Genomic DNA, 20,769 nt, shown 5'->3' on the forward strand with positions numbered 1-20,769 from the left:
TAGTGGAATGCGTCTAACGAGCCGGCCACGGCGGAGGGGCTGAGTTATGTGGCAGCTGATGAATGCAAACAAGAAGGAAAAAATTGGAAAAAAAGAAAACAGCGAGGGCGAAGGAGATAGACGATGGAGCACAGCAGAAACAAATAAACTAATGGCCCTTAGACCCATAAATTATAAAGAAGGGCCAGTTTCTCATGCGGTTGTTGAAGTTAACCCAACATTTGGTACAAGTTTAAGAGCACTTAAATCTCGTTGGATCTTCAGTTAAATTTTCTCGAGAGTGCTTGCCAGAAGCCTGTGTGGCTTCCGCGGTGCTGTGCAGCTCAAGATTAAGAAGAGACTCAGCGCCACAACCTCCTGGTGTTGGCTCAGCTTCGGGACGCGCCTTACAATTATAATTCCATTCAAGCTCAGTCACAAGGAAGCCAGAGCGAGCGCCAAAACCAATACAGACTGGGAGGGACTTTGACTTCAACGTGCGACTTGCGGCTCCTGTGCATAACTAATTTGGCTTGGCATACTTTAAGGCGTAGCCGCGCATTGAGCGACAAATTAACGCGCCATTAATGACACGCGATGGATGCCAGGGGAGAGATTGGAGCCGAGCCCCTCCACAGAACTTCGCCCCCCTTTGTCGAGCACTTGATAATGAGTGGCGAACGAGCTTCCGCCTCGCCGAGGTTGCCGTGTTCCTTCCGTTGCGCAGCGGAAGCTGTGGTAACGCCTCCGCCATGTACACGTAGCTGAGGGAGATGAAGGGCGAGCAGACCATTATCTGTGCCAAGCGGAAAATTAGGCAACAGCTCACAGGCCCATTGAATTATCGCACTCAAGTGCGGACCACAAGACAGACCGACCAGCCGACAGACAGAGACATAGACAAACAGAGAAGGAATAGAGTCATTTGGGATTGGCAGTCGGTGGCTCTTCAAAACGCAATTTTCCCCTTCCTCATGGAGTGCACTTCACTCCGGCTGCGCACCTACCCGTGGCTGCTGCAGCTGCCTTTGCCACTGCTCATTAGGCAATCAATTGGCAATCATCACTTTGGCATATCGATAAGCCATTAAACAGCCATTAGCTCATCCACTCTCCCATTCTCTTGCAGATCATTCGCGAACGCTTGCCGGACTATCCGGTGCGCAGCAGTCTGGTGTGGAACAGCTCACCCGGCGCCCTGCTCACGCTGCCCACCTTTGCCGACAGTTCAAGGTTAGCAAATACATTATCCGCGTCCATTCGCAGGCTTAACTCCCTTCGATAATCCACAGATTTATGCCTTTCATGCTCAATTCGATGGGCGCGGAGCCGCGGCACAACTACACGGCCGTCATATATGTGCAAATAGGAGCCGCCATGGGCCCAAATGCGGCACTCTACAAGCTGGTGAAGACCATAACGAAGAGCCAATTTGTGGATCGTGTAAGTATTTCTAATATAAGCCCTCAACCCCGCAAAGATCTTTAAACATCTCGTAAATTTGCTGCTTAGATTCTTGTGCTGTGGGCGGCTGATCGTCCATTGCCATTGAAGAAGCGTTGGCCCCCCACCTATCACATACCCCTGCATGTGGTTGCCCTGGGGGGAAACACACGGAGTGGAGCTGGGCCAACGGCCCAAACGACTGAGGAACGACCGAGCATATCGCAACGATTCGTGCCCTACGACGAGATACAAACAGACGCTGTGCTGTCGCTGGACGAGGATGCCATACTCAATACGGATGAACTGGACTTTGCCTACACCGTGTGGCGGGATTTCCCGGAGCGCATTGTGGGCTATCCGGCGAGGGCACACTTCTGGGATGACTCCAAGGTTAGTTTGCACTTTGTGCATTGCGCACTTGGGGGTCGGAGTCATTGTCTCATCAACAATCCATTGATTGCAGAACGCTTGGGGTTACACGTCCAAGTGGACGAACTACTACTCGATTGTGCTGACGGGGGCGGCCTTCTACCACCGCTATTACAACTACTTGTACACCAACTGGCTGTCGTTGCTGCTACTAAAGACTGTACAGCAGTCTTCCAACTGCGAGGATATCCTAATGAACCTGCTGGTCTCGCATGTGACCAGAAAACCGCCGATTAAAGTGACGCAGCGCAAGGGCTACAAGGATCGCGAGACGGGCCGCTCACCCTGGAATGATCCCGATCATTTTATACAGCGCCAGAGCTGTCTGAATACCTTTGCAGCAGTGTTTGGGTGAGTGTCCCAACAATCATAAACACAATGCCACATATGCTAATGTTTATTATGATTTCTTGTTATTTTTCTTTTCGTTTTTTTATAGCTACATGCCGCTGATACGTTCCAATTTGCGTATGGATCCCATGCTGTATCGTGATCCAGTTTCAAATTTGCGCAAAAAATATCGCCAGATTGAGTTGGTTGGCAGCTAGCGTTATGTGAATACTGGCAATAGCTACAAGCGTTAATAGTACTGAATACATATACACCACACACACACATACACAAACAGAGTAACACACACACACACACACTCATAGCCACTTAGAAGAAATTAATGCTGTATGCAAAAACTATGTTAATTATTATTAGTAGCGAAACGAGAGATCGATACGAGACGTGAAGTTAGTTAGGATCCGCAGCAGCAGCAGCAGCAACAACAGCAGCAACAGCAGCCGGATGTATGTAGTATGTATGTAAATGTATGCTTTTTGTGTACATCAGTGTAGAAGCATTCGACGCTGCAGTTATACAGTTATGTATGTATATGTAACAGCAGTGTGTGTATATATTATAGGACTCTAAATACGATACGATTAGCTATGTAGTTGTGAAACTGTCAGAGGGAACAGGAACAGGAGCAGCAGCTGTTGCAGTCGCGGTCGCAGTCGCAGTCGATTTTGCCATCTTTTTTCGCTAATTTCAAATTAGCCAAAAGCTGCTAGACATGAACTTTTTCTATATGTGTATTATGTGTATAACTCTATAACTGTATTTCTATATATATATCTGTATGTATAGTTGCGTAAGTAGCCGACTTTTTTGTACCGTGTGCGCGTTGAGTTTTCTATTTGTATGTAAATGTTTGTATTGTATTCGTACATACATAAATGTACAATATGTAGTATGTCGCCACGTTGTTGCCACACTCTGTATGTACGTATAGCCATAGCTATAGCTAGCTATCTAGTGATTATCCATGTAAATGTGTGTGTGCAACCGCCGCTCAGTTTCAGTTCCAAACTCGAGGCTCCATCCAATTCCTTAATGCATAGTGCCCGAATCCAATGTAAATTCAATGTCAAATAAGTAGGATGAGCTCTTCGAGCAGCCATTCAGCCAAGTGTGCACAAAAGCCAGAGCAGCAGGAGGAGGAGTGTCCTACTCCTAGCATAGATTAGCAATATTAAGTTTAAGGTATTTTTAATAGCTTTTTCATTTCCACTTTGTTATGTGCAATTCTTATTTGGACAACTCAGCTTTTAGTTTATAATTCGTGGCCATTTAGCTATCTATCAAGATGCAATCACTTTTTTTTAAACACACTCGCATATCAGATGAGTTGAGACGAGAAAAGAAGAGATGATACGAGAGAGATTTTGTTACTTTAAGCCCAATCTATACTATATCAAAAGTATATCTCTTTCTACAATATATAAAAATATTTTTTACCACAAAATATACACGAAATGCATATGAACAATTTGTACAGTTTTTATTTAAATATTCTATTATTATTTTATTATTATTTCCATTTTTTATGTGCGCAGGGCAATAATCGGAGAGGAGTGCTTCAACATATCAAAGCGAGTTGGGTTGGGCATGAGATGAACACCACAATTTGGTGGTGCTAAATATAATAATAATGGTAAAGGGAAATCGGCAAATATTTGAAATAAATCCATTGCGAATGAACCAGTTTCAGGCAGTATGAAATGTTTTAGCCAATCAATAACTAACGTTTTTCTGGTCTCTAGATTCTATTTGGTAATGGCTTAAATCGCCAGCACTCTGATTAAATGTCCCATCCATCTTTTCGCGCTGGTTCTTCGCACTAAATTGAAATGAAATCGTATATAAAATGCCAAATGCCCAAAACTCGAAAAACTCTTGACTGCCAAACGGCAAAATTGTTTCGCATTTAACAGTCAAATATGCTTATCGGTAATATGTACATACATATACATACATATGTCACTATATCTGAGGATGCATGTGTATGTGTGCGTGTCCGTGTCCGTGTGTGTGTGTATGTGTGCATGTCAGAAACAGATAGAGAGGCTGACGGAGAGACGGACAAACGACAAATGCAATTCCCATCCGCATTCACATAAATCAAACATTTTTGCCGTTGACTGCGAATAACAATAATACTCAGAAATGCCAGATAAACGAATATATGCCAGATGCATTCCAATCTGAATGTGCGTGAGTGGCCCAAGGCGAAGGATGTGCACCACACGGATACACCACACACATGCATAAATGCATCCATAAAAACACACACAAACACACACAATCTGAGAAATGTGGAACTGAGGGAGGAGAAACCAGAGATTTTTGTACAGTGTGTTTTATTTTTTGTATCTGCCTGTAACACACACACACACATATTTGTATTATAACTCGAGTATATGTATGTATAATTGTATTTGTATTTGTAATTTTTGTATTTGACACAACAAACTAGCAGGCAAACGGACACACAGAACAACAGACAAATGCACTTTTTATACAAACTTAAATGATAGAACTAAATCAAATGGAAACTTTGGAGACATACAACAAAAAAACACAAAACCAAAACAAAACCAAGACAAAACAAACACGACCAAAAATATGCAAAAAGGCTCCTCGACCCGCCCCGCCCACACAAAGAAACAAAAGAAAAAACAGAAGAAACAAACAAAAAACCGAGAAAAAGGCCAACAAGAAGAAACCATTCAAAAGGCCGTTCAACAATAACAATACAATTAACGTAAATTAAAGTAATTAATGCCTACTGAACGGTAATCAAACTTATTGCATAAAAGCATTAAACTTAAACCCAATGGAAGGGGAATACAAATATGAATGAACATGAATATGAATATGAATGTTGTGATACGATTGATTGGACTATGTATGCATGGCCTCCCATAGCATAGAATGTGTACATAAATATGTATATCCTCGCCCTATGCAATCCCTCCACCAATCAACCTACCCTCAGCCCTCATCCCGTTGTTGGTTTTCCCCATAAATGTCTGTATGTACGTTATGAAGATAATTGTGCATAATGAATTATTTTGCCGCATTTAACTGCACGAAAAGGCAATCCCATGTGCTTTGAAAAAGTTCGCCTGGGTTTTTCTTCGGTGCTTTATATGCAGATTTACGCAGCTTTCGTAAGCGACATGGGAATAAAGAGAAAGCAGGGAGTGTAGCAGAGTGGGGAGCTCGCAACGTTAATGGCCATTTGAATGGGTGCATTTGGAGCAGTCGGTCGTTGCGGGCAATCGATTTATGAAATTGGAAAAGAAATGACAAATTATTCATTCAAAAACAATTGTCCACTGAAATTCAATCGAATGAGTTTTTCTGCCCGCTTTCAATTAACGTTGAAGATTGAATGAAAATCCTGTCTAACGTGGCATGAGCAGGATTTCTCCCATTGCAAGGCCCCGGGCTGGACATGACTGACAATAAAGTAAGAAAATTAAGGGCAATGGAAATAGGCAATGATATTTGTAAACTAAATTCCCTTTGTTAAGAGTACACATAAATACACCTAATTATATCCCAAATCTTATATCTTATATCTGTGCAGGCCATGTCTCAATGAACACATATCTGAGCTTAAGAATGATAGCCAATACCCAGCATTCCCATTCCCATTCCAGTCCATTGTCGAGCATATTCAAATCAGTTTAAATGCGCTGCTGGCGATTATCGAGTGTAAATTAATTGAATCTTGTTTTTGTTTCTGTAAATTCACATATGAGATCTCCCCGGCCGTGCATCGAATTACGAGTATTTGCACGGAATCTGGCCATCTATTTGTACAGGAAATAAAAACAAAACAATGTTGAAAACATGAGAGATAAATGCAAGTAAATACATATAATAAATGTGCTTAAACCTATTGCCTAGTGAAGATTGTTAAAGCTTCAAAGCCACACAGCCACAGCCACAACCACAGCCACACAGAAACACACCCAGACACTCGCATGAATTAATGTACATAACGAAAAGGAAGATCCTATGCGCATATTAACATATAATATTGGCAAAGCATCGCAGCGGAAGTATATAAAATACATACATACACACATACATATATATATACATGTATATCTACCTACGTATTTATGGCAAACAACAAATGTGATTTTTGAATAAAAATTTAACTGAAACTCAACCTCTGTCTGTCTTTCTCCCCCTAAATTATGCAGCTAATGTGTTTTCTATTCGACAAGCTCCAGTAGACACTCACCTCCGAGGAGGCAGCCACCACGTGGCACATTCCCCGAAATGACACCTTGAGCAAAAGTTGAGCCGAAAGTTTGCTAACGGAATTAGCGCGCAACTTTTGAGCGAGCGCCAAATTTCATTGCCGTAAAATGCTTATCCATGTTTCTAGTTTTCTTAACTTAGAGGAAGTAGTTTTTTCCTCTAGTTGCCGCCGCTGTCTCTCTGCCTGACGTTTGTCATAAAGCTCAATGTTTAAAACACTCGAACCACATGCAAAAACTGCCGCACGAGTATGCAGTCCATGGCAATTTCGTCCGCCATTTCGTCGATAGTCCAACCAATTTAAAGCTCTGTATATCAATGTCACAGTCAGTTTGGCTTAACACCTGACAAGCTTCCAAGAGAATGTACGAAAAAGCCTCCAGAAATGCGGAGCACAATTTCGAATTTGCCAGACCCAACTGTCGGAGCAAGCTGCTGCGGCTGCTGCTGACCAAAGGCTACATATTGTTGCGACATTTAACTCTCGGTTCAACCTTTTTCCGATAATAAATGTAGCTTCAATAAATTCGTCATAAAGGACGGGTGCCACAAGTCAGGCATTGCGCACACAAAGAGAATTTAAATAGAAACACAATTTGTGAAACAATTTATACAAATATTTTCAGAGTGCTGAGCCTGGCAGCTGCAGGACTGCCACAATGCAACAATATTTACGAGTGTGTAGCAAAGAGGACACTCTGGGCTCCAGAGCCTTGCAAGTCTACGAAAGTTTGGCTTTTGTTTCATTTTAGTAATAAAAATATTTATGATTTTTTATTGTGTTTTGTTCGGAGCGAGTTTATTGTTTACATATTGCCAAAACATATTGAAAACTTCTTTATTAAATTTCATTTCAGTAAAAGCCAATTGTTTGTTGCTCCTGCTCCTGCTCCTGCTCTTGCTCCTGCTGCTGCTCCTGCCGTTTCGATTATGCCCTGTCCTCTTAAATGAAATTCCTGGAAAAGTTTTTAGCTCTCTGGCAGAGGCCAGAGCAGGGAGCACAGAGAAATGCACTCCCGGGCTGGATGGTTTCCATGGCATCGCATCTGTGGCTGCTGCATCTATTTGTGTGATTTTTGTCCCTGCATCGCATTTCCCAGAGCTCGCACCGACAAATGTTTGCACAATTTTGGGGATTTTTGGCATAGACAGCAAAGTCAGGATATCGAATGACAATTAGCTGGGAGATCTGACATATTTTTGAAATGGTTCTCTTTTAGCCAATTCATTCCCGCAGGAGGTTGATTCACTCTCATTAAGAAAGAGAATTTGTCGAAAAACTTTCTACATTTAATTAAATGTAAATGCAATCAAAGGATTTATAATTATATATAATACTTTTTAAATAAGTTGCATTCGTTTAGTGGTCAATATTTTAATTATTAATTCATTAAATTGCATTGTTCTATTGTTACATATGATTTGGGCAAAATGAGTCCAGTTCCTCGTCTGAGAGAGGAGAGAGTTGCAGTTGTAGTGGCAGTGGCCCGGGTGTCTGCTGGTGTAACGGCGTAATTAGCAGAAACAACAGCAATGAGCACGAGTCCAGGCCAGCAGTTGTGCGTTTGGCATTTAACAAAACAATGCACAAAACTTGTTGCGGTTCTGGTGGCTTTTTGTTCTTTGTGTTTTTTTGTTGTGTTATTTGCTGCTTTAAGCCTAATTTAACGGTTCTGCAGACAAACAGCGCGAAGGCAAACGCGAGTGCCAGCTGCAGCGGCAGCCATTTTGTTTATGCCTGCAGCGACGCGACGACGCCACACACAAGTTGGAAGCACTTAACGGACTCGAGCATGCAAAAGGAAGGTGGCGTGGGGGGAACATGCTTGAACATGGCCCACTTTCTAATTAATGCAAAATAATGTAGCGCGAAATAAGACTGGAAGCCATGTGTGGGGAATAGTGGGGGGAATGGAACGGGCAGCACTCCACTCGGCGGTTGCTTTGTTTGCCTGCACATAGAGCGTTTCGCACTGCACTACACAATGCATCAAACCATCATCCTGCAATGTCCTACATGGGGGCTTCCCAAAAAAAGAATACAAACAAAAAACCTTGACAGTGTCAACGGGGTTCAACAGGGCGGAAGCAGGCTACCGCCAGTATGCTGCACAAAGGGAAAACACACCAAAAATGCATTCCGAATTTTAGTAATTACAAATGGTTGGAAGTCTTTAAAGTTGTATTTTCTTCTCAGAGTGTACAAATCTCCATTAAATGAGCGACACATTAACCCACATGGGATTGAAAGTGCATTAAAGTCCATTTCAACGCATCAATCAAGAAGGATCCACCAGTATCGATGATACACTCATTATGTAGGCGTTGTCCCCGCACATCTGTGTTGTCATTAAATGCTGTCAAGGACCACAAAACTGCATCGAAGCGTCAAACTTCATTAATTTGGAAACACAAGTGGAAGTGGCTTCAGGGGAAATGCCGAATGTGCACCAACAATGAACACAAATTAGGGTGTGCCAAAATGGAAAATATTTGGGGAAGCTTGAATGTTTCCTGCGCTCCTGATCGAGGCTTAGTGGTACTCTGCACTTGTTATTTATAGCAGAGAGCGCATATATATTCGAATAGCGTATTATTTAATCACCAGCCGAGCTGACCAAAGATGACCGAGTGCTGTCCGCGTTCCATCAGCCTTTGGCGTTGTTTTTATGGGCCAGCATCAACGTTAATTTGTTTATGGCCAACGTGCAGGGACAAACACAATGACCAAAGTGGGCCAACGCTGCCATTTGTTATAATTGAACATCGACCTGCCCTGCACCGCTCTGTGCCGCCACCACATGGGCAAACATAAATTGATTAAGCCGCCAAAGGCGAACGAACAGAGGCAGCGGCACAGCGACCATTTAAATGTGCATTTTGTAGACCCGTAATTAACTGGAAATTATGCACATCGCTCTGGCAACGGGTTGCAGGATGCAGAATGGAGGATGCTGGATGGAGGAGCCAATGGCAGATTGGCCTTTGACGGAGGGCTGCCCCGTCGTCGCTGCTGGTTGGCGGTCGCTGCTGGTAATCTGCGTATATCAACAACAAAATTATATTTTAAACTAATTAAAATAGATAAATACGCTGGTGGATGGTGGTAATTCCAGCAGATGCTGGAACAGCCTCAGAGTCATGACTACATTGATGTTAATTATGAGCGGACCAAACACAAATGATCGGCCGCTAAACTTCACAGACCGGAACTCCGGCTCGGTGCACAGAGTCGGTTCGGTTTGGCCACAGTCGAGATTCCACCACCAAAAGCAGCCAGTGCTGGAATTACTCCACCATTAATGGAAAATTAACTGCTGCAGAGGCAGAGGGAGCAAAACGAGAAACGCGACAACTTCATGTGCCCACACCCCCGGGGGGAAAGCCCTCAAATATTTGTGTTGGACATTAATAGTGGTACGAGAGTACAGGTCGAAAGTCGAACTCAATGGAAAAACCAGAGCGAGGGCGGAACGAGAAGTTTCAAGAACAGAGCTCCAGCAAAGAATTCTCAGTTGCTCACATCAAAACATAGTTTAAAACTTATTCTGAATTTATCTATAAGATTTTTACCAATTGACTGTCAGTTGTCTATCAATCGACCCTCGAAGCGGCGACTCATTCGATGGTATATCAGGGGGATGGATTTTTGGTTAAGGCTCCAGCTACACATTCGAGTACGAGTGGAGCTGGTACGGAACCATGACACGACTCCTCCCCTCCCTGCCACATGCATACCAAACATGGGAGCATTGTTGCTGCTGTTGCTGCTGTTTCTGTTGTGCTTCGTGGTGTGGCGTCGCTGTTCTGTTGTTTTGATCTATGGATGCATGAATGATTTGGTGCGGCAGCTGTAATGACACCAGCGAAACCCATTCAAATAATTCTAGCAGAAATGTTTGGTGAGCACAAAACTTTTTCCATGGCATGGTGGCATTTTTTCTTTATTTTTCCACTCAGTTTCCATTGCAGCGTCGAGCGAACAAATAGTTTCGGTGTGAAAATATATTCCCCCACAAAACATTTAAATATTTAAATAAAACATAAAGCGACATAATTAATAAATGCGCTTAAATGCGCTCCATGAACTATGCAAGAGTGTTGTGCTACAAGTGAAGGCTAAAAAGTGCTCGTTGCAATCATGCGGAACACATTAAGGATTCGTTGCCTCCTGCTGCTGCTGCGGCTGCACCTCCTCCTGGCTGCCGTTGGTGCACAGCAAACCCACATAAAGCTGGAGCAGGGCGATCTAATTGGCGTGAGTACTGGCGGAAGCGATCAACTGTGAAGTGCTTCATCATCCGTCGATTTCAGCTCAAGGTCTTTCCGGATGGAACACGTACCGCTGTCTATGCCTTTCTGGGCATTCCCTATGCCCAGCCGCCTGTGGCGGAACTCCGTTTTGCGGTAAGTGCTAAAGTGCTGCCACGATCATCGGTTTCATTGTTTCACCTCCTCTTAAAGCCCGCCAAAGCGAGTCTCAACTGGAATCGCACTCTTCAGGCCACGACCATGCGTCCCATTTGTCCACAGCTGTCCAACACCATCTACGATGAGAGCCCGGAGGGAGGCGGCATTCCCAGAGCCGCACAGACGGATGAGGATTGCCTTTACCTGAACATTTGGACACCGGAGACGGGGCTGCGGTATGGCAAGCTGCCCATAGCGGTGATCGTCACGGGCGAGGAGTTTGCCTACGATTGGCCGAGGAACCGCATCAATGGCCTGGACCTGGCCGGAGAGGGGATCGTCGTGATTAGTGTCCAGTATCGGAACAACATCTACGGCTGGCTGGGACTGGGTGAGGGACATCGCCAGCTGCCGGGTAACTATGGACTGACTGATGTGCGGATGGCCATCAAGTGGATTCAAAGGAACGCCGACGCCTTCGGTGGCAATCCGGATCAGATCACCCTGCTGGGCCATGGCAGCGGAGGAGCAGCTCTCGTTCTGGCCACTGCCCTGGAGGATTCCAATCTGCTGAAGCAATTGGTGCTCATGTCACCCGGTCCCGTGCTGCGTTCCTTGGGCTCCGGGCACGATCAGCGCATTGGGGAGACGGGCCGTGTGCTGATCCAGAAGCTGGGCTGCCAGTTCGAGGAGGCACAGCGCCGGCAGCTGCTGGGCTGCTTGCGGCGGACGAGCCAGGAGGACTTGCTGCGAGCCTACGAGAGTGTCTACAACCATGGCAACGGCAGCTACCAGCTCGGTGTGATCCTGTGGCGAGGACTGGAGGAGCGACTCCGCAATCAGACGCTGCCTCCCGTGCTGCTGGGCATCACCTCGAACGAGGGCGCCTTCCTGCAGGACTACTGGCTGGATGTGGCGCGAGAGGGCCAGCTGGCGCTGCAGGAGTACATCAATCACACGGTGCTGCCCAATGTGCTGCGCTCCCTCGAGGCGGCGGGAGGCGATGAGGGCGGCTCCCAGCTGGCAGCCATTAAGTGGCGCTACTTCAATGGAGTGCCCGAGCGGGGGGGCAGTGTCATCCATCTGCTGAGTGGCATGCAGCGACTGCTGTCGGAGTCGCTCTACGAGCTGCCCTTCTTCCGCCTGTTGGACATGCTCAATGGCTCCACCAGCTACGCCTATGTCTTCGACCTGGCGCATTCGATGGACATGCGGGGCAGGAAGAATCTCTTTGCGGGTGCCTCGCACAGCTCCGACTTGCCGCTGCTGCTGGGGCCGAGCCTGTTCCAGCAGATAGCACGACGTCGCTTCAGCGGGGAGGAGGAGCAGCTCTGCCGCAAGCTGAGGGGCGCCTTTGCCAACTTCGTGAAGAGCGGCAATCCCACGCCAGGCCGAATCTACGATGCTTGGCTGCCCTACAGTCGCCAGAGTCCCTTCATCTACAGCCTGGGCGAGCAACAGGCGAAGCCCGTCCAGTCCGGCGGCTTGGATGAGGCCGAAATCGACAAGCTGCTGCGGGGCGAAACGTCGGCGGGCATTGATCGCAGCCTGTCACGAACGAATCGCCACGACACGTACAGGGCGGGCGCCTCCAACTCGTACACGGCCAGCAACCAGCAGGACTCCGGGTTTGCCAATCATTTGCAGCGCGTCTACGGGTTCTGGCAGGTGCTGCTGCCCCTGGAGCAGGACAAAGAGTTCCGCGTCGGGGCACTGGGCCAGCGGGTGCGTCTCTTGGAGGCCCACGCCGATGCAGCACGCTATCGGCAGGGCTTCTATGCGATGTTGGGCCTGGTCTGTCTGCTGCTGGCGTGTCTCTGCCTCTGCGTCTATCTGCTGAAACGCAATCCGGATCCTCTGCGCAGGCGAAACGCATCGTCGGCGTCGGATTGCTATTGCTTATGACACAAGTGGTTTCGCTGGGCGACCATCTTTGGCGGTGGAAAGGACGGACAGGCGACGTCGGGCATTGCCAGTGTCGAGTCCTGGAGCAAAGGTGGTCGTGCAGCGAAACGGGAGCGAGGCGAGGGCGAAGCTGAACGCGAGCGCAGGGGGGAGCAGCCGCAGCCTCTCAACCAGCGTGCACGTCGTCCCAGACAACTGCAGCCGTACGATTTCAAGGCTGCCCCCGCTGCTGGAGGAGCAGGAGCAGCCGGAAGAGCTGGAGCTGCAGCTGGAGGTGGGATTGTTGAGGAACTTCTGGATCCTGTCGCCAGCAAATTCGAGCCGAGTGTGGCTGTTAAGAACTGGCAATACCAGTTGACTTGTGATAAGTTCTAAAAGCAACCAACCAATCTTAGCCGTAGTCCATTCATTTATATTTTCAATGTTTATATTTGTGCGTAATTAAATGAATATAAAATTCAAATTTGAATGGTTATTGTGAACTGGTTACAAGCCGCGAGCAAGTGCTGTAAAATGCCTTCATATCAGCTGTTTTGCAATCGACACAACTAGCTCTACAGCTGTGCCGTAATCGATATATCGACTATCATTTCACAACACGTGCGCGCTCGTTGCGCTTATTTTTGTTTTTTTAATTGTGAATAAAAAGCGTAACGAATAGCATTACAATGGGTTCTAAAAGGCCGCTGGACGTCCACATGTTCCCTTCGGACCTGGAGTTTGCTGTTTTCACCGACCAGGAGATACGAAAGCTGAGTGTCGTGAAGGTGATAACTGGCATCGCCTTCGATGCCTTGGGCCATCCAATGCCAGGCGGTCTGTATGACATACGCATGGGCTCGTACGGACGCTGCATAGACCCATGTGGTACGTGCCTGAAGATGCAGGATTGTCCTGGCCACATGGGGCACATAGAGCTGGGCACTCTCGTCTACAATCCCTTCTTCATAAAGTTGGTTCAGCGCCTGCTCTGCATATTCTGTTTGCACTGCTTCAAGCTGCAAATGAAAGGTGAGAGATGTCACAGACCCCCGCATTCAGTAACTATAACTATAACTTTTCCATGCAGACAATGAATGTGAGATTATAATGCTGCAACTGCGACTCATCGATGCCGGTTACATTATTGAGGCGCAGGAGCTGGAGATCTTCAAGTCGGAGATTGTCTGCCAGAACACCGATGAGCTGATCAAGCTGGACAATGGCGACGCCGTACATCCCCGCATCGCTGCCATGCATGAGTTGCTGTTGAAAAGTCCGAAGGAGGCTCTCCATACGACCAAGACCACCTGCTCCTTGCGCACGGCCGTCACCCATTCTGCCCTGCAGCGGCCCGGCAAGAAGTGCAGACACTGCAACAAGTCTATGCGCTATGTGCGGTACATGCATCGGCGATTGGTCTTCTACGTGACCATAGCAGACATCAAAGAGCGGTAAGCGCACAGAAATCTTCGAGTATTTAGTCGCTAATCAATGAATCTTCCCTCTGGCAGCCTCGGGGACAGCGCTGAGAGCGGTGGCCAGAACAAGGTCATCTTCGCGGATGAGTGCCGTCGCTACCTGCGGCAGATCTATGCCAACTATCCGGAACTGCTGAGGCTATTGATGCCCATTCTGAACTTAAGCAACACAGATGCAGCAGATGCTGGGTATTCCCCGGTGGACATGTTCTTCATGGACACCATACCAGTGACGGCGCCTCGCGCACGTCCCATGAGCATAGTCAATGGCATGGTAAAAGGTAACCCCCAGTCGGACATCTACATCAACATCATCGAGAACAACAACGTCTTGAATGTGGTGCTTAGGTACATGAGGGGCAAGCAGGAGAAACTCACCTCGCAGGCCTTGGCCGCCTACCAGGATATGAAAGGAGCGAATTCCCACGAGAAGCTGTACAATGCTTGGCTTTCGCTGCAGACTTCAGTCGATGTCCTGCTCGATGTGAACATGTCACGGGAAGTGAAATCTGCGGAGGGTCTGAAGCAAGTTCTGGAGAAAAAGGAGGGTCTCATCCGAAAGCACATGATGGGAAAGAGAGTCAACTATGCCGCACGTACCGTCATCACGCCCGATCCCAATATAGACGTAGACGAGATCGGCATACCCGACATCTTTGCCCGAAAGCTCTCCTATCCCATACCCGTAACCGAGTGGAATGTCACGGATCTACGCAAAATGGTGATGAACGGACCGGACGTCCATCCCGGTGCAAACTACATACAGGACAGCAATGGGTTCACCACCTACATACCCGCTGACAATGCAGCCAAGCGCGCCAGCATGGCCAAGTTGCTGCTGTCCAATCCCAAGGACGGCGTCAAGATTGTCCATCGTCATGTGCTCAACGGAGACTGTCTGCTGCTCAATCGTCAGCCCTCGCTGCACAAGCCGTCCATTATGGCCCACAAGGCTCGCATTTTGAGCGGCGAGAAGACCTTCCGCCTCCACTACTCGAATTGCAAAGCCTACAACGCCGATTTCGATGGCGACGAGATGAACGCGCATTATCCGCAAAGCGAGGTGGCCCGAGCGGAGGCTTACAATCTGGTGAATGTGGCCAGCAATTACCTGGTGCCAAAGGATGGCACTCCCCTGGGTGGCCTCATTCAGGATCACGTCATCTCGGGCGTGAAGCTTTCCATTCGCGGACGATTCTTTAACCGCGAGGACTACCAGCAACTGGTCTTCCAGGGGCTGTCGAACCTGAAGGGCGATGTCAAGCTGCTGCCCCCGGCCCTGATCAAACCGGCCATGCTCTGGTCTGGCAAGCAGGTCCTGTCCACAATTATTATAAACTTGATTCCCGAGGGCTATGAGCTGATCAATTTGGATTCGTTTGCCAAGATTGGCGGCAAGAACTGGAACGTAGCACGTCCACGGCCAGCACTGCATGGAAGCAATCCACAGGAGCAGGAGCTGAGCGAGAGCCAGGTGCAGATACGGAGAGGCGAGCTGCTGGTCGGTGTTCTGGACAAGCAGCAGTATGGCGCGACCACTTTCGGCCTCATCCACTGCATGTACGAGCTGTACGGCGGCGATGTGTCCACCCGCCTGCTCACAGCCTTCACCAAGGTCTTCACGTTCTTCCTGCAACTGGAGGGCTTTACTCTGGGCGTCAAGGACATTCTGGTCACTGGCAAGGCCGACCGCAAGAGACGACAGATCATACAGGAGTGTCGCGATGTGGGAAACAGTGCCGTTGCCGCCGCCCTGGAGCTGGACGATGTCCCGCCCCACGATGAGCTGGCCGAGCAAATGGAGGAGGCCTATGTGAAGGACCCAAAGTTCCGGGTGCTGCTCGATCGCAAATATAAATCGATGCTAGACGGCTTCACCAATGATATCAACAAGTATGCATGCGAGAATATCCCTCCTCCACGAGCGCTCTCTCCGTTGACACTTTTTATTTCGTTGCAGAACTTGCTTGCCGGGTGGCCTCATCACCAAGTTCCCCGACAACAATCTGCAGCTGATGGTGCTGTCTGGTGCCAAGGGCTCAATGGTCAACACCATGCAAATCTCCTGCCTGCTCGGGCAGATAGAGCTGGAAGGCAAGCGGCCGCCCTTGATGATATCGGGCAAATCCCTGCCGAGCTTCACTTCCTTTGAGACGTCACCCAAGTCGGGTGGCTTCATCGATGGGCGCTTTATGACGGGCATACAGCCACAGGACTTCTTCTTCCATTGCATGGCAGGTCGTGAGGTAAGATTTGGGTTTTACTCCGCTACTACGGGATAACAAATCTCTCTCTTTCAGGGTCTCATTGATACTGCTGTGAAAACATCTCGTTCCGGTTATCTGCAACGCTGCCTCATCAAGCATCTGGAGGGCCTGAGTGTCCACTACGATCTCACTGTTCGCGACAGCGACAACAGTGTGGTGCAGTTCCTCTACGGCGAGGACGGTCTGGACATACTCAAATCAAAGTTCTTCGACGGGAAGTTCTGTGCGGACTTCCTCACCCAAAATGCCAAAGCAATATTGCGGCCCAGCCAGCTGCAGTTGATGAGGGACGAGGAGAGTCTGGCCAAAGTGCTGCGCCATGAGAAGCACATACGCAGCTGGGAGAAGAAGAAGCCAGCCGTCTTGCGGTCCGCCTTCACTCACTTCTCTGGGGAGCTGCGCGAGGAGGTGGAGGTCAAGCGGCCCAATGAGATCAATGAGAAGACGGGGCGACGCCGCTTTGACGAGGGTCTGCTCAAGTTGTGGAAGAAGGCCGATGCCGAGGACAAGGCCTTGTATCGCAAGAAGTACGCTCGGTGTCCCGACCCATCAGTGGCCGTCTACAAGCAGGATCTTTACTATGGCAGCGTGTCGGAGAGGACGCGCAAGCTGATCGATGACTATGCGCGCAAGCATCCAAGCCAGAAGGACACAATAGCTGACATAATGCGTATGAAGAGCATCAAAGCGTTGGCCGCCCCAGGCGAACCCGTGGGCTTGATTGCCGCCCAATCGATTGGCGAGCCGTCCACTCAGATGACGCTGAACACTTTCCATTTCGCCGGTCGTGGTGAGATGAACGTAACTCTGGGTATTCCCCGTCTGCGAGAGATTCTCATGCTGGCCTCCTCGAACATCAAGACGCCCTCCATGGATATACCCATCAAGCAGGGGCAGCAAGCGCAAGCAGAAAAGTTGCGCATTGCCCTGAATTGTGTCACTCTGTCCAATCTCTTGGAGTGTAAGTATACAAATTAATTTTAATCAAACCAATTTATATGGAAAATCCCATTTGCAGCTGTCCATATCAGCACCAGTTTGAGCTTGGAGCCGGAACGAGCCTACGAGTATGAGCTGCGCTTCCAGTTCCTGCCCAGGGAGGTCTACAAAGAGGACTATGGTGTGCGGCCCAAGCGGATTATCAAGTACATGCATCAGACCTACATCAAGCAGCTTATTCGAGCCATTCTCAAGGTTTCCAATGCCAAAAAGACATCGAAAATGTGAGTACAACTGGGAAGTGACAGCGTAGCCCTTTGACTACAATAAAATTCATTTTCTAGTATTGAAATCGATGACAAAAAGGAGAGCGACAACAATAAGGACGAGGACAACGATCTGGACAATGCAGATTATATGGGTTCAAAGAAAACTGCTGTTGACATCGATGACGATTCATCGGATGACGGCGTAAGCAAAGAACTTGTTCATCAGTCGCTTCAGCGCTCTCTACAAATGTAACAATATTCTTTAGGGCGATGACGACACCACAGGACTGAAGTTAAAGCAACGCAAAACCGATGAAAAGGACTACGATGATCCAGATGACCTTGAAGAGCTGCGCGACGCTAATGGTAAGTGTTCTAGGTTCAGAAAGATTCCACATTCAGTTGCTAACTCTTCTACCAACAGACGACGATGAGGAGCAAGAGGACCAAGATGATGAGGAGAATGTAGGAGATGCCAACGAGACTGCCGATGTGGATGACAAGTCGGTGGAGAAGCTTCTTAGCAACGAAATGGTTAAGGACTACACATTTGACAAGGAGCGTCATCTGTGGTGCAAGGTCAAACTGCACCTGAGTGTGCGCTACCAGAAGCCCGATCTGACTTCCATTATTCGGGAGCTGGCAGCCAAGAGTGTCGTCCACCAGGTGCCGCACATCAAGCGGGCCATCATCTACAAGGGCAACGACGATGAGCAGCTGCTGAAGACGGATGGCATCAATATCGTTGAAATGTTCCAGCACAACAAGGTCTTGGATCTGAATCGGTTGTACTCCAATGACATTCATGCCGTAGCTCGCACCTACGGCATTGAGGCAGCGTCTCAAGTCATTGTCCAGGAGGTGAGCAACGTGTTCAAGGTGTACGGCATCACAGTGGATCGTCGGCATCTGTCGCTGATATCTGCCTACATGACTTTTGACGGCACCTTCCAACCTCTGTCGCGCAAGGGCATGGAGCACTCCTCCTCTCCGCTCCAGCAAATGTCTTTCGAGTCGAGTTTGCAATTCTTGAAGAGCGCCGCCGGCTTCGGCAGGTCAGACGACCTCAATTCCCCTTCAAGTCGCTTGATGGTCGGTCTCCCCGTGCGCAATGGCACGGGAGCCTTTGACTTGTTAACGAGAATATGTTAACACAATTTATTTTTTATATTAGACATTTTTCAAATAAAACGAGAAGGGACGTGTGAGACGCTTCTTACGCGTCACAACTTTTATACCCGGCACTCAGTACTACATCTGCAACTTAGCGGTTATTTGTCAAATTTTACATTTTTTCTTCATCTTTCATCTACATCAACAACACTACTCACGCCAACACCCTCCTTTAGCTCGCCACCCTCCCCTAGAAACACACACTGCAGAGTCAGGGCAGAGTCGCGGCAGAGGCAGCGGCAGAGACGTGTCAGGGGCAGAGGCCAATAAACTGAAGTATCTTTTGGGGGCTGCTTTTGTTCTCAAAAGTATAGCATACTTTCAGGCTGAAAAGTTCCCAATTACAAAATAGCGTAGGACAGCCATATCCTGCAGTCCTTGTGGTCCTTGATGGACTCAAGCGATACAGGAGACTCGTACATTCGCCAGGAGGCCATGTCATGTCCTGATCCGACAGGAAACAGCCGAGTTATAGCGTTGAAGGGGATTATATAGAAAAACAATATTCAAATGGCATTATCTTTTTTCCGATCCCGAGGAGGCGTGACATGTCCTTTTTCGACAGGAAACAGCTGAGCTATAGCCTTGTAGAGATTAAAAAGAAAAAACAACGTGAAAATGCATTATCCTTAATGTCCTTGCACCCGAACTGGTCGCAAAGGATCCAGGACATTGTGCCGATCACGAGGGGGCGTGGCACATCCTGGACACTGGTTTCAGTGTGAGCATACAGCAGTCTGGTGCCAAAATTTGGTGGCTCTAGCTCTTATAGTCTCTGAGAACTAGCCGACAAACAAGACGGACAGACGGACAGACGGACAGACAGACATGGCTCAATCGACTCGGCTATTGATGCTGATCAAGAATATATATTATAATATACTTTATGGGGTCGGAAACGTTTCCTTCTGTGCGTTACATACAACCGTTATCCGCACAAATACAATATACCCTATTTACTCTTCGAGTACCGGGTATAAATAGCACGTTGAGGAAAATTACAGAGGCTACGACAATAATCGATAGTAGCCCACAAATGCAATCGAAGAGCTGGTCCATCTCTATGAAACAGCTGTTTTCATTGTTGACAAAAAAAAAAAAAATTGTAATTAAACTTGCGAAAAATGTTGACTTCTATGGTTAAAGAGCATCACAAGGAGCAGGTGAAGCGGAAACAGGAGCAAGGTCTGTTGCTAATTTATTTTTCCGAGCTGCACAGTTGATTATAATGCAATGTACGCAGAGGTGCGAAGAAAGGAGGCAATCGAGGCGTCCAATGAGCTCACACACTCCTTGGTGGAACACCTAAACGTGGGCGTGGCCCAAACTTACTTGAATCAAAAGCGTTTGGATGCCGAGGCGAAACAGCTGCATGTGGGAGCGACCAACTTTGCCAAACAGACACATCAATGGCTGCAGCTGATAGACAACTTCAGCGGCGCCTTGAAAGAGCTGGGCGATGTGGAGAATTGGGCACGCAGCATAGAGAGCGACATGATGGTAATACAGCAGACTCTGGAGGTGGCGTACAAGGCCTCGCGCGCATCCCAGGCAACAGGAGCTACTGCCGGAGTCGGCTCGGAGCCCTCCACGTCAGCGGCCGCTGCCACCGCCACAGCAGCTATTAATCCAAGTTCAAAAGAAACATGAAAACTTTTTTAAAACCCTTATTCATTTATTTGTTTGCATCTTTATGTACAATACACAGTCCAGAACAGTGTAGACTCTTTACAATCACAAACTAAAGATTAGTGAGTTAGTTAGCGCATGCAGTGCCCTCAGCATCGACCAGCGATTACTTGGGGACAAACGCTATGGATAAAATGACTGGCTGGTTAATCCAACCAATAGACCTTCTATAAAGACTAATTATTTACAATT

General features: G+C 47.7%; 4 protein-coding genes across 4 annotated transcripts in view; all 4 read left to right on the forward strand.

The window, feature by feature from the left end:
• LOC117889768 (exostosin-1) overlaps nucleotides 1–5,484 on the forward strand; it is a gene marked incomplete at its 5' end in the record, with an annotated part of 63,532 nt that extends 58,048 nt beyond the window's left edge. The window contains 5 exons of the mRNA XM_034794230.1: nucleotides 1,109–1,212; nucleotides 1,272–1,422; nucleotides 1,492–1,815; nucleotides 1,889–2,205; nucleotides 2,294–5,484. Coding sequence (XP_034650121.1) covers nucleotides 1,109–1,212; nucleotides 1,272–1,422; nucleotides 1,492–1,815; nucleotides 1,889–2,205; nucleotides 2,294–2,402 — 1,005 coding nt within the window. The remainder of the gene's footprint in view (nucleotides 1–1,108; nucleotides 1,213–1,271; nucleotides 1,423–1,491; nucleotides 1,816–1,888; nucleotides 2,206–2,293) is intronic.
• Nucleotides 5,485–10,515: 5,031 nt separating this feature from the next.
• Nucleotides 10,516–13,210, forward strand: LOC117892227 (cocaine esterase). Its single transcript, XM_034798330.1, has 3 exons — nucleotides 10,516–10,723; nucleotides 10,780–10,872; nucleotides 10,930–13,210. Exons 1-3 carry the CDS (start codon nucleotides 10,607–10,609, stop codon nucleotides 12,778–12,780), a joined length of 2,061 nt encoding a protein of 686 aa, XP_034654221.1. The 5' UTR covers nucleotides 10,516–10,606; the 3' UTR covers nucleotides 12,781–13,210.
• Nucleotides 13,211–13,366: 156 nt separating this feature from the next.
• LOC117892225 (DNA-directed RNA polymerase I subunit RPA1) lies at nucleotides 13,367–18,918 on the forward strand. Its single transcript, XM_034798328.1, has 9 exons — nucleotides 13,367–13,791; nucleotides 13,850–14,213; nucleotides 14,274–16,133; nucleotides 16,201–16,486; nucleotides 16,541–17,468; nucleotides 17,526–17,730; nucleotides 17,791–17,917; nucleotides 17,982–18,081; nucleotides 18,140–18,918. The coding sequence occupies exons 1-9, from the start codon at nucleotides 13,449–13,451 to the stop codon at nucleotides 18,865–18,867; spliced, it is 4,941 nt and encodes a 1,646-aa protein (XP_034654219.1). The 5' UTR covers nucleotides 13,367–13,448; the 3' UTR covers nucleotides 18,868–18,918.
• A 1,000-nt stretch (nucleotides 18,919–19,918) lies between these two features.
• On the forward strand, nucleotides 19,919–20,751 carry LOC117892231 (biogenesis of lysosome-related organelles complex 1 subunit 1). Its single transcript, XM_034798334.1, has 2 exons — nucleotides 19,919–20,073; nucleotides 20,132–20,751. Exons 1-2 carry the CDS (start codon nucleotides 20,013–20,015, stop codon nucleotides 20,536–20,538), a joined length of 468 nt encoding a protein of 155 aa, XP_034654225.1. The 5' UTR covers nucleotides 19,919–20,012; the 3' UTR covers nucleotides 20,539–20,751.
• Nucleotides 20,752–20,769: the final 18 nt, after the last annotated feature.

The sequence above is a fragment of the Drosophila subobscura genome, chromosome E (assembly GCF_008121235.1).
Source record: "Drosophila subobscura isolate 14011-0131.10 chromosome E, UCBerk_Dsub_1.0, whole genome shotgun sequence".
NCBI lineage: Eukaryota > Metazoa > Arthropoda > Insecta > Diptera > Drosophilidae > Drosophila > Drosophila subobscura.

Coding starts and splice junctions, on each gene's coding strand:
- LOC117892227 (XM_034798330.1), top strand. CDS start 10,607: ATGCGGAACACATTAAGGATTCGTTGCCTCCTGCTGCTGCTGCGGCTG. Junction 10,724..10,779: donor AGCAGGGCGATCTAATTGGC/GTGAGTACTGGC, acceptor CGTCGATTTCAG/CTCAAGGTCTTTCCGGATGG. Junction 10,873..10,929: donor TGGCGGAACTCCGTTTTGCG/GTAAGTGCTAAA, acceptor CTCCTCTTAAAG/CCCGCCAAAGCGAGTCTCAA.
- LOC117892225 (XM_034798328.1), top strand. CDS start 13,449: ATGGGTTCTAAAAGGCCGCTGGACGTCCACATGTTCCCTTCGGACCTG. Junction 13,792..13,849: donor CTTCAAGCTGCAAATGAAAG/GTGAGAGATGTC, acceptor TTTTCCATGCAG/ACAATGAATGTGAGATTATA. Junction 18,082..18,139: donor AGAGCTGCGCGACGCTAATG/GTAAGTGTTCTA, acceptor TTCTACCAACAG/ACGACGATGAGGAGCAAGAG.
- LOC117892231 (XM_034798334.1), top strand. CDS start 20,013: ATGTTGACTTCTATGGTTAAAGAGCATCACAAGGAGCAGGTGAAGCGG. Junction 20,074..20,131: donor GAAGCGGAAACAGGAGCAAG/GTCTGTTGCTAA, acceptor CAATGTACGCAG/AGGTGCGAAGAAAGGAGGCA.